Below are 19,765 nucleotides of genomic sequence, written 5' to 3' on the forward strand. Positions count from 1 at the left end.
GCATAGGTGCACTATTTATATTTGCAAAAAAACTTGCGTCTAAACCCACTGAAGTTATCAAACAAATCTACAAAGCAAAAACGATGTCCGTTGCCACCTACAGGGCTGCTGTTAAGGGAACCGCTAGTAATCTGCAACAAGTTGAGAACCGCCTGAGGAAGCGTCTGATAGGTGCTCCAAAGACTTGTTCTTACTGTAATTGTCATCTTGAACTAGATGTTCCGCTCATATCGGATCAAATTAGATCTGCCCCTCCTCTATTATGGCACTCGATATGGAGAAGGGATCAGTTGAAGCTCACACAAGAAATCTTATGTGACATCTTAAAACTTGGTGGGCTATCAAAATTAAATTGGCTTCAATTTGTTAAGATTAGAGTTTATAGTATCGGTCAAAAACAACTATTTGATGAGCCATCCTCATGTTATAATATTTCAAGGCCAAACTTAAAAAGTTTATTACTAGAAAAGTAAAGGAGTGAGCGCTGGGAGCCTGTGTATAGCAAGCCTACTGTTAAATTTTATCTGTCAACACCTAGAATTGAATCAAAGGTTTCATCATACCTAATTTTTGTAACTCATCCTAAGCATAGATTTCTGCTAGCGAGGTTCCGGCTGAATTACATTCCCCTTACGTTGGGTTATCCATCTAAAACATATTCCCTGGATGCTCCTCCGACCTGTCCTTGCGCCCTTGCTCGCCTCAAACAGATCTCCATCTTCTGTTCTTCTGTATAATGAGGAAAGGAGGACTTACATTGTTCCATTAATGCGCAGCCTAAAATTCAGACAATGTCGCCCGGGCCTGTACTTCCTAAAGTCACTACCTGACCTTTTTACTTATTATTGTCCAACAGTATTTTTTCAGTATGCATTAAAAAAGAGAAAGCAAAACCCGTGATGTGGAGAAATCCGATAACAGCTTTTAGTATGTTTTAACCTCTTTCATTTCTAAATGCATACTGTGTTTGCAATTTTATGAATGTCATTTTTAGTATTACCTTATTTTGTATACTTTTTAATCCTTTTTTTTTTATATACTGGCGAAATAAAGTAAAATGGAAAAAGCAAAAACTTTACAATAAGACCACCAGAGACTTCAATGGAGTGGTCCGGATGCTGGGGATACAGGATGCTGAAAGATGCTCTAGGTGCTGTGCAGTAGAGAGAGTTGTCCTTGTGGCTATTCACCGGTGCACGGGTAAGGTGGGGCAACTTTGGCCACAGGGGTCGGTGCCCCTCGAAATCCTCTTTGAGCCAGTTGAAGGCCAGCTGCAGCTGAGCACTGATCTCAGTACACAGCAGTTCTAACATAAACGTAATTTGGGGGATAGTCAGGATTTGCAGCTGTTACCCCAAGCCTGCTCCCTGCTACTCCTGGCACTTCCTTTGCAACCCCTGTCCAAAGAGAAGGCAAATGTTTTGCCCCCTCTGAGGCCAGGGGTCACAAAAGAGGTGCCAGGAGTAGCAGGGCACATCTAGAGGTCACAGCTGCGACCCCAGACAATCCCCAAAGGATGTCCATGAGGTCCAGCGGTTTCCTTTGGTGAAGGCTGGTGTCTTTATTTTGTGACTTATCTGGACTCAACAATATTCCCGGGAACTTCAGACTCGGGGGCAACTTTTGACCATCTAGGACCTGTTTCTTGGGTTGCCAATTGGCGGTCAGCGTTAATTCAAAGAATGTGGCTACTGACATGCCGGAAGGGGCTACTTCAGCTTTGATGGCCCTGGAACTGGTTCCAGATTTCCCCTGACAAATCCTTAGAGTCACTTCTTTGGCCTGGCCTCGGGAGGAGCAACTATTCCATGAGCCAGGAGCCACAGGCAGTCCTCTGTTTGCTAGGTCCACGGGTCAGCAGGGCAGTCCTTATTCGGTCCTTTCTCCAGCTCAATTGTGAGCTGAGGTTCAGGGTGACAGGGTGCCATATTTGTGCCCCAAAAGTGCCCTTCAAAAAAGGAGACAAGGGAATCAGTAGAGGCGTCAAAGGGTTTACCCTAAATCAAATTTATCATATGCATAGTGTCCTTTACATGGCTCTCTTGTGTGGGAACAAAATCTTTTATAAATAAGTCTATGTAGTGACCAATGGGCTCAAGAATAGATCCGCACCCTGATAAGCTGGGTCTTCCTGGAGGATTTGTGGTATTTTTATGTATCTAAGGTAAAGTATACAATACTGGTGTTCTAGAGTTGTCTGTGTTTAAAAATTCAAATTCCTTTTTGTTTAAGAAACCTTCCTTGAGGCCTTCCATAGTGACACAGAGTATCTCCTTTCTGATTTCAGGTAAGGGATTATTCTGTAGCTTTTGTAGTGTTTCTCTTCTCTGATTTGTTTATTAATCTCATTGAATGACAATCCCACCTCCCTTGTCTGCAGGTTTCAATATTATAGTTTTATCATTTTTTAAGGAGTTCAATGCTTGTCTTTCTTGTAATGTTAAATTGTACGGTAGGCCCTTGGCGGATCATGCAGTCACTAGCCAATGGGCTACCAGGATTCATCCTGCCTTTTGATGACTTCCGGCTATATTTGGCATCCAGCAATTCCAGAATGCACTATTCTGACCACTTTCAAGATGTCTGAACCCTTCCCTGGCTGTTAGGAGCTTGGTTTCTCACCCTATAGGTTTGGTTACCTGTAAGCTACCGGCCCACGGGAAAGCCAGCTTGGCCACTTGTTTCTCCTCTCTCCATTCCTGCCGTCAGCCTGTCTACCTGAGCAAAGGGGCAGCCCTACATGAATGTGATCACCATTTGCCACCAAAAGCGGCTTTCTCCTTTGAAGCTTGCCTTTTAGGACAACACCTTGTGTCACTTCCTGTAAGGGGGAGGTAAAAGGCTTTTATCGTTCCTGAGTCTGGGAGTCTTTCACATGACGTCCCTGGGAGGGGAGAAGGCTGTCTGGTAGCCAGCAACTGTGCGGGCCACTGGACAAACTGGGCAACAGAGTGGCAACTTGCTAAAAGTTGCCTTTCCTCAAAAATGACATTAAATTAAACTTGAGCCTGGTTTACGGTTAATTGGATACTTTAATGTACCAATTTTAACAGTCCCATTCAGAAGCAAGCCGGACTGGGAGGCTAGCCGGTAACCCTGTATTTGCCATTAAAGCAACTAAACTTTCCACAGTGAAAGCGACAATTTGGAAGTTTTGCTGTTAGGACACATTAAAAGTATATGCCCTACTTAATAATACACAGCACTGCCTTGGGGCTCAATAGGTCTTTTTGGGGGAAGTATTACATATATTGTTAAGGGAGGTGGGGGGGTTTCCATTGGTTTAAACTGCAAAGTTGAACTGGTAATTTCAAAACTGTCTTTCAGTCTGCAGTGGCAGGCCACGAGACATCTTGTACTTTGTCACAGGAAGACACAATGAGTGCTGCAGTCCTGAGTGGACACTAACTTAGTGACACTAACTTACATGCCCTTGATACCATATAGTAGTGGCTTCTAAGTAAGTCAGCTTATAACAATTGGAGTGGGTACTCCTGAAAAAGGTGGTCAAGAACTACAAAGTCACAAGCCTGTGAGTGCTCATAAACCTTCTACAGGTCGTCTTCCACTCTGTAAATTAGCACAGTCATCATACCTGCCAACTTGAAGAACAATCTCACCGTGTGAGGAGGGGCGGGGTCATAAAGGGGGCGGGCCTCATTCTGAGAAGTGCCTAGGAGGCACATTTGAACTGTACCCCGCCCCCAAGCTCTCTCCTCCCAAAGAGAAAAAAAAGAAGCTTGCTGAGGCTGGTGGCGATGTTGTTGGGTGTTTTTGCACCCTTTAATGCATGTCGGCAGTTCAAAGCCTCAGAAAACGAAGTGGAAAACCACTGTTTACAGTGGTTTTCAGCTCGTTTTCCCTGCCACCGTGTAATATTGGATCCTGACCGTGTGATGGAAGCCCATATCGTGTGTCACACAGAGGCACCGTGTGATTTGACAGGTATGAGGTATGGGGTCAAAGACAGGAGTAGATCAGCCTGTTTTCTGGGTGAAAAGGAGAGGAATGGGGCATAGTGGAAAACATTCCCACATGCAATGGTAGCTAGCAAAATTTGAAAGTGGTGGTACGTAACTATTTCTTGTATTGTGCCCAGCAAGCCCACGGAGCAAACCTGATGGTTCAAAGGAAGATTAAGGGGTGCTCCCCACATTTTAAAAACATGACAGATTATGCTTTTCCCAATGCAATCTCTAAGGCACAACCATTGTTTTCATAACCATTGAAAAGTGACACTAATTAAACCTTTCAAATACTTAAATACCATTAAGTGTAGGACGGGCAACAATGTCAGGGCACAAATTGACACAAAAATAAAAAATGAAAGAAATGTGTTACTCTTGATTGGTCCAAAATGCATTGCTTCAACAAGTAGTGCATGATTTGGCAGGCCCGACCCACTTGACCACATTCATTGATCCAATCACCCATGCCACACAGCCATTCTCCCAAATAGCAAGCAACCCACCCACCCACTCATATATCCAACCAACTCAAAGCATCCATCCCATTCACTCAACCTCACACGTCCCAGTCTCCCTCCTATCCTCCATTCTTCGTTATGCTTCCAACCCCACCAACTCCATGCCGCCCACTCATCCATATCTTTATTACAATAAAGAGCACGAGAGCAGTGCCAAGACTGCCTGGTGAGACAAACCCAGTGCTATACTATGCTGGACAATGATGAGCCATGCCCACAGAGTAATCTAGGTGAAACACAATTTATTCACAGTAAAAAATATGTTTACAAATGTAACGGCTCACAATGGGAGGGCAATGCCCAAATACTCAGATGGATGTGCCCCCACTGCCTCCATGGAAAGATTATTTCCTCTGGGAGAAATGAAAAAATATAAAATTGTAAACTGTCCTTCATCTTGTCATTGACATATGCAGAAAATGTCATAGCTGACTGCTTCTAGAAATATACTGCAGTAACATGTCCTGATAATAACTGTTGGAATTCTTTAAGAATTCCAACAAAGACGGAGGAGCCTAGCGCGCAACCAAGATGGCCGCGTAGGTGCGAGGCTCCCGAGGACCTCCGCGACCTCCTGAATTAATCCTGGCGATATCCTGTCCTTGTTGAGGGGACTGTGTCGGGGAACCCGAGCTGAGGCGCCACCCGTTTTTCGGGCTCGAATTGGACCCCGGACACCGGTGGGAGCACCGATCGAAGGTTGCGGCCTTCTCCTCGCCGGCCCCCCGGATTGGAGTAGTGGGGCGATCCGGGGACAAAGTGAACAACAGCGGCGGGCAAGGCTGGGCGACTCGCGTACCCCGCACTTTCACTTTCGCTTTTGCGCCCTCCTTGCCCTCGAGCGAGGTAGGGTTGCGGAGCGGGGTGCGGTGGTGTGGTCTTGTCTGAGTGCCCGGCTGACCCGCCGGCTGTGGGTTGACCTGCGGTTCGGTGGTCGCCCCCGCCTCCCCCCGGCGCCCGTGAATTGGTATAGCGGCCCGTTCGAGGAGATTGGCACGACGGTGGGAGAGCAAGCATGTCCACCAAACAAGATGGCGACCGGGCGAAGGTGAAGACGACCCGCCGTGGCACGGCGCACCAAGCTAACAGTATGGACCGCTACACTCTCCAGAAGGGTTCTCCGGAGACATCGCGCACATCCCCGGCGGGCCCGACGGAGGCATCTGCTCAGCCTGTCGATCTGACCCTCCGGGACGTCATGGGCGCCATCGCAGAGATGAAGGCCTCGGTGGACCAGCGTTTCGACACCCTAGCGCAAAAAATAGACTCGGTCCTGGTGGATGTGAGCCTTGTGAGGGCAGACTTGTCCAAAACGAACGACCGGGTTGATTCCCTGGCCCACACCGCAACTAGCCTCACGACGGATGTGGTGGCCCTCCAAAAGGAGGTGCGCCGGCTTGGCCAGGCGAGCGCCCTGATGGACCGGCGACTGGAGGATTCCGAGGGTCGGGCCCGGAGGAATAATGTCCGTATTGTGGGTGTGCCGGAGGGACGAGAGGCGGAGGCGGCGGATCTTTTTGTGGAAGAATTGATCCTCACCCATCTCCAGCCCCGGGGGCTGAGTAAGCTTTTTGCGGTGGAGCGTGCTCACCGGGTCCCTGGGGGCAGACCTAAGACCGGTGCCCCGCCGCGGCCTCTCATTGCCCGGATTTTTAACTTTCGGGACAGAGATGCTATCCTCCAGGCCTCCAGGCAACAGGGACCGGTCGAGCTTGACAACATGGATGTGCACTTCTACCCAGACTTTACTCCGGCGGTTCAGAAGCAGAGACAGAGCTTTCTTGGTGTTAAACGTCGCCTACGGGACCTGAACCTTAAGTACTCAATGCTTTTTCCAGCTAAGCTGAGGGTGGAGGTGGATGGTCGCACGCACTTCTTTGACCGGCCCGAGGCGGCTGGGGACTGGTTGGACACTCTGCCTGGAGATCGGGGCCGGGGGGGCGGGGGGGGGCGCGGCTGGCGAGGAGGGCCCGCCGGATCAGAATTGAGGGGTGACTGAATAGGCCTTGCTCTGGACGATGTTCCTTCCCCATTTATTGATTGCATATGTCCCCCTCCTCTGGAGGTCGTGCGGGGTCTGTTGGGGGCTTCCCTCCTCCTCTGGGGGACTAGTTAGTTTTTAGCTACGGGGCGACAGGCACACTGCACTTTGGGGGGGCTGTCTGGGCTCATGCAGGGGTGCAGGGAGGGGGGAGTTCTGTTGAGATGGGGGGGTGGGGGGGGTGTGTTGTTTGTTTGCACCGCAAGGCAAACCCGCTACTATATTGTTGTTTTTAAGATGCTCTGTGGGGGACGACCGATTGTTTCGACATATGATGGGGGGTAGGGATTTGACTGTGTTGTCATGGAATGTTAACGGCCTGGGGGATAGGATTAAGAGTGGTGTGGTCCTGCAGTACTTGAAACGTATTTCACCAGATGTTGTCTTCCTGCAGGAGACGCACCTTATAGGTAACTCCTTTCAGGCAATGAATCGGCGGGGCTATCGTTTGGCGGCCCATTCTGGCTTCACTTCGGGCTCGCGGGGGGTGGGTATTATGATCAAGAACTCGCTCCCGTTGGAGATCGATGAGGTGCGCCATGATGAGAGGGGACGCTACACTGTCCTGGTGGGAAGAATGGAGGGTAGAGTGTTTATTTTGATATCAGTGTACGTCCCGCCTGGGTTACAAGCCACCACATTTGCGGACCTGGGGCACCTCCTCCTGGACCTTCCGAGTGGCCTGCTGGTGGTTGGAGGGGATTTTAATGCGGTAGCTTCTGGGTCTATGGATCGCCATCCCCCCAGGGACCTCCCCCGGGCACAGGCGTGGCTGCCCGGCCTTTTAGACACGTTGGGCCTGGTGGATTGCTGGCGACTAAAGCATCCCGCACAGCGGCAATACACCTTCCACTCGGGTGCCCATGGTAGCCTCTCGCGGCTTGATTACATCCTTGTCCCGGCGGCCCATGCAGGGAGGGTGGGGGAGGTGCGCCATCTGGCGCGGGGTATCTCAGACCACTCCCCATTGCTGTTACATTTTGATGTCTTCCCGAGGGGGGATGGCAGGGTGGCTCCAATCAATGCATGGTATTTGCGCGACCCCACCATTCGTGCCGATTTGATCAAATCCTTACAGCGTTATTTCGACGAGAATGTGGGGTCGGTCCCTTCGGCCATCTCCCTGTGGGAGGCTTTTAAGGTAGTTCTTAGAGGGGAGGCCCTCTCCTTTATATCCCATGCCCGGCGGCGCGAGCGGGAGGAGGTGACCCGGGTAGAGGCCGAGATTGCAGAACTGGAGGGTGACCTGGGGAGCGGGGTAACAGATGCCAAGCTGCATGTTCTACACCTAAAGCAGGCGGCCTATCGGGCCCTCGTCACGGAGGCGGCCAGGGGCCTCAGTCGAGAGCAGCAGGGGCGATTGTATGATGTGGGTGATAAGGCTGGCAAATTGATTGCGTGGTTGGACAAGAGGGAGAGAGCGAGTCGCGTGGTTCCTTTAATTGAGAGTGCGGATGGTGCGTGTGTCACCGAGCCGGAAGCCATTGTCTCCTGCTTTGCGGATTATTTCCGCGGTCTACTCCCCGGTTTCCCCCTGCTCGGAGGAAGATTCCCATGCCCTGCTTCGGGACATCGCACTGCCCTCCCTTACGGTGGAGGACAGAGATTCGCTGGACGCTCCTCCCACCTCGGACGAAATTGCCTTGGCTATTCGCTCGGTTGCATCCGGCAAGGCCATGGGCCCCAATGGTATCCCCATCGAACTATACAAGCTACGCCCGGATGTGTTGGCGCCCCACCTGCGTGCGATGTTCCTGGCGGCACACTCGCAGGGTTCCCTCCCGCCGGACCAGCGTCTGGCTACAATCGTGGTGATCCACAAGGAGGGGAAGCCCCGTGAACGGGTCGCATCCTATAGGCCGATCTCGATCTTGAACGCGGAGCCCAAAATCCTCGCCAAGGTGTTGGCCAACCGGTTGGTTGGCGTGGTGGGCGACTTGGTCCACCAAGACCAATCTGGCTTTATACCACACCGCAACACGGCGCTCAATCTACGGCGCTTGCACGGTGTGCTCGCGCGTGTCCCGTTTGTGCGGGAGCCGGCCATCTTGGCGTCCTTGGACGCCACCATGGCGTTTGACACGCTCGAGTGGCCATACATCTGGGCGATGCTGGCGAAATTTGGATTTGGACCGGGCTTTATTAGCTGGGTCAAATTGTTGTACTCGGGCCCCTTGGCGCAGGTGGCGGTGAATGGGCGAGTCTCGGCCCCGTTCGCGCTGGGGCGGGGCACGCGACAGGGTTGCCCCTTGTCACCTCTCCTGTTTGCACTGGCCCTGGAGCCCCTGGCGGAGTGGCTGCGGTGGCACCCTTCCATCCGTGGTCTCCGCTGGACCCCCGAGCATGAGGACCGTGTGTCCCTCTATGCTGATGATATCCTCCTCTATCTCGCCTCCCCGCGTAAATCACTGATCGTCCTGGTTGATGTTTTGCGCTCATTCGGTCGCAACTCAGGCCTTGTCGTCAACTGGGCGAAATCCTGTGTATATGTGCTTTCCGGGGAGGCTCCGGTCCTACCACGGGACTGTCCGATCCAGATTGCCTCCCAGGGGTTTCGGTACCTGGGGATATATATCACTCTTGACCCGGAGGCCCGTTATGAGCGGAACTTGCTGCCCCCCCTCCAGCGCTTGAGGGAGGACGTGGTGCGCTGGCGGCGTCTGCCGCTTTCGCCGCTCGGCCGAGCGGCCTTGTTTAAAATGATGTCCTTGCCGCGCTTCCTCTACGCCCTCCAGAATACTATGGACTTGGTTCCGGCACGCTACTTCCGTGAGGTGGAGGGCCTCCAGCGGCGTCTGTTCTGGGACGGGAGGCCGCGCATTGCTCTGGCTAAATTGACGCTCCCGTGGTACGATGGGGGGGTCGCCCTCCCGGACATTAAACGGTATTACTGGGCCACCCAACTGGCTGCTATTAATCATGGCCTTTACGGGCCCGCCTTGAACCCGGCGTTTGAGATGGACAAGATGCTCCTGCCCGGTGGCGACTACAATCGAGCGCTTTACTCTGCCGCGCCCGGCCCCCGTCTGACGGGACCGACGCGTGTCATGGTGCGTGTCTGGCACGCGGCTAATGCAGCTATGGGGTGGAAGGACCGTTTGACCCGGGCGTCACCGCTATATGCGTCAGAGAGGTTGGGCTCCCTGTGGACATCGAAGGGCTTTGAGAAGTGGGACATGATCGGAATCAGCACTGTGGGAGATCTCTGGACGAGGGGGGGATTCAAGACTTTTGCGACGCTGCAGACGGAGTTTCAGCTGCAGGGCAGTGAGTACTTTCGGTACCTACAAGTCCGCCATGCGCTGGGCTCCGTCTTCCCGGATGTCGCGTCCATTCCGGAGTCTTCCCCCCTGGAGGACAGAGTGCTGGATGGCCATGTCCCAGACAGCACGATCTCCCTCATATATAAAAAACTGATCAACGACAGATCGTGCCTGCTGACTAGTCTCCGCGAGGCCTGGGTTGCCGACGGGCTAGAGCTGGACGACGAGGATTGGATTTCCGCGGTGGCCTCTCCAAAAGAAGTGGCCATCCCGGCTCGCCTTCGTTTCGTCCAGCTTAAGATCCTTCACCGGGTTTACGTGACGGGGCCAAGGCTTCTACGTATGGGCTTTGCTGGTGACGGAATGTGTAAGCGTGGCTGTGGCGCGTTGGCAACTTTCATGCATATACTGTGGGAGTGCCCAAAGGTGGAGCGATTCTGGCGTGGTGTGCATGAGGTCCTGCGTGTGGTTACGCGTGTCGCGCTGTTGCCTGAAGCGAGGAGATGCTTGCTGAATGTGTGGGAACCAAATGACTATTCGGTCCCGCAGACGCGGTGGGTGACTCTGGGATACATGATAGCTAAGCGTGACATTGCTCAATTGTGGGGATCCCAGAGGCCCCCTGCGGTGTTGGCCTGGAAAGAACATATGGATTGGTGTATGTTTCGTGAAAAGGTGGTGTATGTGGCGAGGGGTAAGCCTGGGGCGTGGGTGAAAATCTGGGGCCCCTGGAACGCCTACCGCGGGGGTATTTGTGAGCCGCCACAGCTACCGGCTGCCTCGCCTGCTCCGTCTCCCTAGATGGCCCCCCTCCCTTGGCCTTGGGCACGCGGTCCCCCAAGCCCTGATCTATTCCCATTCCCCTCTCCAGAGTTCTGCTGCTGGTTGGGATCCCCCACTTATGGAGCACGTGCTGTCATCTTGGATCGCGGGTTGCCTTGCGGGTGTGTTTTTTTGTGTTGTTTTGTTTTGATAAAAGGGAACCGCACTGTGGGCGTGGAGCTATGCGGCCTGCAACATTGATTTCTCCTGTTTTGTTAATCTGCACTGCCAAGAGACTCTTACTGTATGTATGCAATATGCTTTTGTCACTCTAGCGGCCGGCCGAGTGGTTGTAGGCCCATACCTGTAACTTTTTCAAACTGCAATAAACGGTTTAAAAAAAAAAAAAAAAAAAAAAAAAGAATTCCAACAAAGTCAGGCATGTCTAAAAAAACACATTAGGTGCAATCCTACATGAGTACATTTCTGACTTTTATTGTGAACCGATATGTAGGATTTTATTTTGTCTCTGTTGACAAAATGCAAACACAATTGCTTCTGAAAAACAGCACTTAGACAAAGAAATCAAAAAGTTGGACAAAATAGTACATCTTCACCGTTATTCAATAGGGTGTTAAAGAGGTAATCTTCATGAATTAACACCACCAGGGACCCTTACAGTTGCATCAGAGAGAGGTATTTTTTATGTTTTTGTCGACGCTGTCTGAAAATCTTTTTTAAACAAAAATAAATAAAACAAGCTTAAAGCCTGCCCATTACTTACCATTGGTTGGCTTCGACATCCCTCTTGTTTCCTTGCTTCTTATTGGTGAGCACCTCCTGCTCGCCTCCTGTTTACTCAAGGCACTTCTAGTGTTTGTGCCTGTCGTGGAGCATGGACCAAGTACAGCTTCTTCTCTGAAACACGTATCCTTCCACTGGCCACTGGCTTCTGAAGGTACTCTTTTAAAACTTTTTGCCATGCTCTCTAAAGGGGGCATGTGTCTGCAGGCTGTCTCCTTCCCTCCTGTATCCCTCCCTCCTCCCACTGTCAGGATTCTTGCCCCCATATTGATTGCCTCCCCTCCTCCCACTGTCTATTGTGTTTCTGTTCCCGCCCTAGAAAGGTTGCAAATATTACATGAACTTAGTAATGTCTATGATCATGACAAGAGGTTTCTTGGTGCAATATAACAGACACTCAGTGGAACTCATTCGGTAGAATTGGGATCATTGAAAGGCTTAATAAACTTGCCGGGATTCAAGCCTATGACTATAGGATCAAGTGATCTTGCTGGTAGTTGAGTTTCTCCTTCTGATGTTCTTTAAGATAAAGCTGTAAAATAGCGCCAAGACACTCCTTACGAACAAATACCCAATAATAAATGATAATAAAAAAATTGTGTCATCAGTTTTATGTATGTATACACTTGTTTAATGTTTTTACCGGTCTTATTAAACTCCATTAGCTACCTGTGACTATATAAGATAGAAAACAGCACACTGCTTGTTCTTTCTTACCTGCATCCGACAGAAGCAGACCAAGGGGCTCAATGAAATGAGCAGATAGTGTACAACTGAAAGAAGAAACAGGCAGCTAGAGAATCTTAGACATAGGGCTACAATTTGCTTCCAGGTCCTATCGTTAATCGGGACTGCAACTTAGGGGCTCATTACGATGCCGGCGGTGGCGACCGTTACACCATCGTAACGAGAAATACCCTCCACCATATTATGATGGCGGTGGGTATCGCGGCGGGTGCAAAGTCCGTCTGCCGCTTTCCGCCGGTCGGCAATCCTTCCGATTGCCAACTGGGCGGTGCTGTGCCAGTAATATGGTGGTGGTGCCTAGCAGGCACCGCCAGCCATATTATGATGTGGGTTGTTTAACCCCTTCACTGCGCGTGTCGGCCAACGGCCTTCGCGAGCACTACCTGGGTAATGCTGCGCATGTCCATTGGCCGACGCGGCCCCACCCACTCTTCAGAACTCCCGCACCGTGGTGGAATGTGCGCCGCAGTAAAGGAGCTAAAGTCCTCGCTGCCATGGAAGGGCTGGCGGGGTTTGGCTTTGGGGGCCCGTTGCGGGGCCCCAGGGGGGTTGGAGGTGGAGGGGTGCACTTGGGGGTTACCCATGGTACCCCCCTGCAGTTCCCTGCACCATGTGGCAGGCACCGCGTGGTGCCTGCCACGTGGTGCAGGGAAATGCTGTGCATGCCCTTTTACCATTGCGGACGGTGCTGCAGCTAGCAGCACCGTCCGCAATGGTAAAAGGCCAGGATGCGCCCGCCAGTGACCGAGGTATGGTTACGCTGGATAGCGCATACATGGCCATAACATATAAAGTGAGTACTGGAAGTACTAATTTATGACAATTCTTTATCATTTGCCCTGGCTGGTATCCTAAATAGTGGTGGAGTAGCACTATTTTACGACCTTAGACGATTGTAGGTGGGGTAAACTATGTTCACAATGATGTTGATACATCGCACGCAATTACAACACAGTCATTACAACGACCGCATTGTTACATCGCATACCTTACTACGCAAGTCGCTACAATGACTTGCTGTAGGGGGCAGAAGATGTTGGATTTTAAATCCAACACCTTCCCTACAGTTGCACAGACTGGAGTTTGAATAGTAAATTATACCATTCCAAAATCCAGAACCCCTCCTACAGCAAGTCGTTGTAATGACTTGCGTTGTAACGACTTGCGTTGTAATGGTATGCGTCATAACAACGTGGTTGTTGTAATGACCGCATTGTAATGGCATGCGTTGTAAACGCGTGCGTTGTAACATGGCCTATTCTGTAAGTGGTGGATTATCATGAGAACTTTAAAAGCACCTTTTGCTTTTAGCTGTAAAGGTAGCAGCTTTTGTGGATGTATTTATCTATAGTAGACAACAGATAATAACACTAACACCCAGAGAGCAAAAGAATAACACAACTAAAAATCATAACTGAACAAAACAGTTAAACCAAAGCAATGTAACACAGTTAACACAACATCATATAGCAATAATACACCAAATGAATACGGCAGCATAAAAAACACAAACAGACACATTGCCATGACAGCAAAATGCCACAGCAAAGATGCACATTTGTATTCTTGGTGCACCATATCATCTACTTTTCTAACACAGTGGTAAAAAGTATTTACACCAAGCACTGCCTTGACTTACCACCAAGGACATGACATAGAGTCAGTCAAAAATGCTTTGTGATCTGGCCCACAGATTGACCATTGTCATCAAAAGGATGCAAGGTAACAGCTTAACAAACGTAGAAAAATGTCATACAAATATTTTATTAAATTGCAAACACAAATTGAAACGCAGATGAGATGATGTTCTGCTATGAAAATCTTTAACATTTTTAGATGTAGATGCTTTTCAAGTGCTCCTATTGCTCTATAGAAATGCGTACGATTACACATAGACAGAAGGGGCGTAGTTTACATACCTATTGAGTACGTAACTGAGAGCCTTCTGGCGGATTCCTGAGTAGACGGAGGGGCTTGTTTCCCACGCAATTAAATTAGAAGCATCATGGAAAAGGTGGATGTTCACCAAGTCAAAGGCACTACAATAGAATAGGTGAAATCAGCGAACAACTTAAGAGATGTTTTGACATAGCAATATAGGTCATACAAGAGCACCGAATAACATTGACATATCACAATATAGCCTTACAGCCCAATGCCAAGGGCTATACCAGTCGATAAAGGCCCTGAACCTGAGGCCAATAATGAGGAAGAAGGCTTTTAACGACCAGTATAACCTAAGGCAGAAGGGCTATAAGGGTATTAGAACATTCCACCCATTAAGACTAGAATGTTCTAAATTTAAAAGGGAGAAACATAAAGACAAACAATATTGTAGAAGAGGGCTTACACCAGCAGTTATACGCCCAGAGCTATTCCATTGTCTTCAACATTGCAATGTTCTAATAAACTATGCATTTCAAAACTGGGGTTACAGTCCATGATCAGTACAACCCACCCTATTGCTCCATGAAGATCATCTTCAGCTCTTGAGGGTTAAAGAAATCGTCGAATGGTTGTCTCAAAAGAGGGCTACCTCTACAAACCACGTGAGGACAATATCAGATAAATAAAAAAAAGTCACAATAAGGAGTCTTCCTGGTTAATTACATTTTTAAGAGAACCTACATTTACGGGCTTTTTAGGGACAAAAGAAATGGAGTAGATAATAAAGGACCTTCAAGGATCTACCAAGTCCTCTCGAAGACAATTCTCAGAGTTTGAGCACATAGGCTACAATCTCGTCCTTATGCTATTACTGGAAGAGTATGGTGTTTGCACCAAAGTCACCTCTCTACCCGATGGGTAAACTTGTTTACTTTTTTCTATGGGTACGTGATGCAAATCGTGGATGGGGATGGAGGAGGAAGGTGACTATAGGCTAGGGTCTTAGAAGATGGAGGGCACCTGAAGGAGCAACCACTTTTTATGTATGGCTTGACAGCGCAGCTGTCTGCAAGAGGCATTATTAACAGTTCTTTGAAATATACATAGAGCAGGCTTTAGTGCCACCTAGATGAGTGTTACCCATTAGCCTCATGCTATTAGCAATCAGGTGTACGATTGCACTTTCCGGTGAGTGCTTGCACTGGAATGCACAAGGACTATTTTACATCTGAAAATTACATTCAAAGATCACAGTGTCACATTCAGTTCTGTATATGCTATGTGATTTCTTCACAGAATGCAATCCTTTCTTGACACTTTTTTTCCCAGCATTGACAAAGCCAATAGGCCAGCCTTAAGGTAATAAACGACATTTGTAAAGGCAAAACATGTAAAAAGCATTTGTGAATGCTTTGTTCACATGTGTTGGCACATTAAAGGCATACCCATTGGGTTAGCCAATGCTTGCTGATTTAATATTCTGTATTATCTCAAATTGTTAATATTAGTGAGAGTATGGGACTGCAAATGGAGGCAAAATGGGTCGCTGGTGTCCACTGGATTTACACCTTAACTTAGATTGCTAAATGGTGTTGATTGCTGAGACGATACATAAAATGAGTTCTCTTCTCTCTACCATTTTATTTCAGTTGGTTTCCCTTTCATGTGTTTTTGACTCAGATTAGTGCCTTTCACCTTCCCACGGAACTCATTTTCTGATGTTATGGAGTTGGGGGCGTGGATAGATTTAGGGCTCCTTCACTACGAGTGGCAGGTACTGGGCCCATCAGAATTACAAGCATGGACATCTTAAGGATTTTGGGGGCCCTGGGCCAAACATATTGTTGGCGCCCCTGTTCGGAACAACTTTACATGTATGATCAGATTTCAGCTTTTTCACACCCTCTTTGGCCTGGTGACGGACACTGCACAGGCACACTGGTCCAGATTCTAAATGCGCTTGTATCTAATATTCAGAGATAGTGAAGTGTGTTTTCACTATTGTAATATACATCAGCTCACTAGTATTATTGCAAATAATCTCTGTGTCCGAGATCCTCTTTTGATCTGAATGGAACATTTTGATGGTTGTTGCAGGGTGTTGAAAAACAAACAACGTTTCTGTGCAAAATATCTGAAATAAACTCTCATACATCACTCATGTTAAAAACACATTAAAGAAAAACAGAATTTAAAACAATCAATGTTTAAGAAGCATTCAAGGTCATCAGGGCAGGAATTTGTGGAGAACAGAGACAGAACTCTCAGGGGGGGGCCCTGAAATGCTGGGGCCCTAGGCCAGAGCCCACTTTGCCCATGCGTTAAGACGTCTCTGATTACAAGTTTCCATATGGAGATCTCAGAAATGTATAAACCAGGGAATCCAGTTTATTAGTTAAAATCCGCCTTCTCTCACTCCCAATAATAGAGCTTTGTGAGCAGAAGACATCTGTGCAATAGGAACTGATCCGAGCCCAGCAACAACATCTAATATATGGGAAGGATACGACAGGCAGATAGGAAATATTTCACTCACAACAGACACGGGTCATACCGGAACCGATTAAATGCTTCTAAAAGCTCTCCACAATATAGCCCCGCCGGGGAGATTGTTAGTCACCCAGAAGCATAAATACTCAATTTATATATTTCCCTGCCTCCCAGGCATCTATCCTTCCCAGCAAGAATAATGGTATGTTAATGAGAGTATACTACATTTTGCTAAATATGCCCAATCGTTTGTCATCTGCTCCTTTCTTTGCATTGTTCTCACTCGAGACGAGTAAGGCTAATACATCACTCCAATAAGCTCCACCACTTAAAAACCGCGTTTGATTGATGCAATGATTCAAGAGCTCCATAAAGAAATATAATGTAGAGACAATCATAAATATCTTGGCAGGAATAAAACTCACCAGTCACTGATACACCACCGCGTTCGAATGAAGCCTTTCCTGGATAATTTACTCTGAGGACAAACACATAAAGAAGTCACTTTCAAAGTGGCAATATAAAAAAGTGAAAAGCCTACAAATAATTTAAACATTAACAATCGCATTTAAATGCTTGCTGATGAAACTGCATGATGTGTGTGTTTTGTCTTGAAGGGTGGGTATTTATGAAGGAGGGCATATCTAACTGTAATGTGGAAATTATTTCATCCTTTAAATTTCCCAAGATTAAATCAGTCTCATCGAAATGCCAGACTTACAAGTAGATAGTAATATTTAGATTATATTATTGGAACCTGCATAGCACTCAGTTGGCGCTGTCAGGTTGCCTTCCGCGTTGTGCTGAAGTTTGCGTCGCAGACCAGAGTCGGAGTTTTCTTGCAATGATCAGTTGAGAGTATTGTGTTGTGGTTCATCTCTAAGTTAGATGGGGCTGATATATTGCATTATTTTTGGGTGTCTAATTTATGGTGTTGGATGATGGGTACAAATGTATCCTAAAGGGTGAAATACAGATAAATAACTTAAGAAAACAATTTTTCCTATGACTAAATCAGGGCTGCAATTAAGCAGAGTTGAGCTAAAGATGTGTAAAGTGTCTTGCCTCAAATGCTGAACTCACCAAGTTGGAGTTTGTTCTGCAGACTGGCTGCTTTGCTTTGATTTTACACTGACCCTCTATGCCCCTTTTACTTCTTCTGTGATTTTTCAGGGTTGTAGAGAAGGATAACTTATTTCGCCTTTGCCTGAGGTCACTCTTGTTCATGTACAATCTGTCACTGTTCATGAGGTCAGTGTCCACATTTAGTTCTCCAGTGGTGCTTGTGTGTGTTTGTGATAATTTGATCTACCACAGTACATGATCCTACAGGAAAACCATTAGAGTTGGACGCTTCTGCACAGTCCTCTGTGGCCAGTAGTGGGAACTCAGAATCAACACTAAAGACTCATTCCCTGCTTGGAGCTTGTGAGATTCTACCATATGGAGTCTACCATAACAGAGCCTTATCTTTCAGATAACCTACCACGGTGTCCAATTAAGGTGTACATCTACAGGCTCCGTGGTTATCAGAGAACATCAGTTATCAACACTCACACACTTCCTCAGGTCTGTCGGATACTGCAGCTGCTGGACTATTCCTTGGTTAATACCCATCCTCTGGATCCCATTCTCTGTGTGCAATATAAATTACCTTTTAATTAGTCTTTCCCAGAGATGTGTTGCTAGAAACACGACGGTCACTGAATCTATATTAGCAGCATCCGTGCTGAGGGAAGACTTGATGAGAATGAGGAGCTTTCTTATCAATTTTGACATCGAGACCACTGTCCGCGAGGAATGCTCTCGGCCTCACACCTTTTTAATTTCTTTTCGAATGACTTCCTAGACAGGATAACTTCAGTCACCTCCTTCCCTTGATATCCCTAGAGTGAGGCACATTCTAGCTTGAGTTCTGCTATTTTCAGATGACGGATACTGATGACCTGAACTGAGAGGGGTCTGCAGGCACCATTGGAGTTTTTTCTTTAATACTTTCATGAGTATTGTCAATCAACTCCACCAAAACTAAATCAATCAGTGGTGATGAAAGCAGGCTTTTCAGTTATAGGGAGAAAAATTTGAACTTTTCTCTACCTTTGATTATTCTGGCATGACTATTCCTTCATTGGATTGCAGCTGATGCAACTCAAGAAAAGTGAATTAACACCGAGTCGAAGATCAGGTGCTATTATAAAATGTGACTGCCATTTTGCTTGTCGTCCGAATTTCAAATACCCTGGAGGTTTACCAGGCTAAGCCTGATGCTGCTCTATGCTGTTGTGGAATGATTGTAGAGACAACTCTGAAAACAGGTTTTTGGGAGCACTATATCTAGTAGCTAAATCACTCTGTTAGTTCCTCTGCAAATGGAGCCTCCCTTTATAGATAATGTGCTAGATTTGTGGCTCTTTGCATGCTGGTGGAAGTGGCGGCCATTTACTAGATTATGTCAAGAAGTCCCTGTGTTTCTAAATGGATGGACGATGTGTTGGAATAGAAAGATGTATAGAAAATTAGCATGTTTTAGAACCACATGAATCTGGCAATTATATTAGTGAATGGAAATAACAGTGGAGGGTGTTGCTGACTCTTTTGGATGCCCCTCTGCTATAGGCTCTGATATAGTTCCATAGAACGCATTACGATTATAAATTAATATATTCTGAATGTAGGATAAGTTAGCTGGTATACGTATGTTTGCTTGGTGGTCTATTAGTATTAACTATGCTGCTGGCCTTGTTGTACATGCATATCATTCTGGGTTTGTTATCCTTCACAATCTGTTTATTGTTTAAGAGACACTTATTCCTTGGTATAGAGTGAACCTTTTCTTTGGCTTTCTTTAAGACCTTCTCCAGATAACCTCTTGCTCTGAGCATCTTCTCCATTAATAAACATTCTTCAGAAAATCCCTCCTCAGTACTAACAATTTCATTTTGCTCTAAGAAGCTCCCCATACAGGATGCTCTACTTCAATTTTCTGGCATGATGACTTCGGGCATGGAGAATGTTGTTCCCTGCAGCAGAGTTAATAGAATTTTATCTAGGCATTGGCATCAGGCGGATCCAATCATAGGAGCCAAGTGATGTCCCCAATCCCACTCTAAATTATTGTTAACCTAATGTATTGAAGGCTAAGTTAATTTTGAGCTATTTACAGGGACCATCAGGTGTGGGTTGGCTAAGCCAGACAGTGGGATTTCTCAGAAACACAACATGGAAAGCATGTAGAACCAGTACTAACCATGTGTCCTATTTCTTACCTAGTGGCAAACAAAGGAG

The 19,765-nt window shown here is 47.6% G+C and overlaps 1 protein-coding gene across 2 annotated transcripts in view; it reads right to left on the reverse strand.

The window, feature by feature from the left end:
- Positions 1–19,765, reverse strand: part of INPP5A (inositol polyphosphate-5-phosphatase A) — a 1,511,403-nt gene that overhangs the window by 547,449 nt on the left and 944,189 nt on the right. For both annotated transcript variants that reach the window (XM_085606194.1, XM_085606193.1), the window contains exons 7-8: positions 16,906–16,958; positions 14,023–14,142 (exon numbers count right to left, since the gene is read on the reverse strand). In XM_085606194.1, the coding sequence (XP_085462320.1) occupies positions 14,023–14,142; positions 16,906–16,958 (173 nt within the window). The remainder of the gene's footprint in view (positions 1–14,022; positions 14,143–16,905; positions 16,959–19,765) is intronic.

This window comes from Triturus cristatus, chromosome 1_2 (assembly GCF_964204655.1).
Source record: "Triturus cristatus chromosome 1_2, aTriCri1.1, whole genome shotgun sequence".
NCBI classification, from domain to species: Eukaryota; Metazoa; Chordata; class Amphibia; order Caudata; family Salamandridae; genus Triturus; species Triturus cristatus.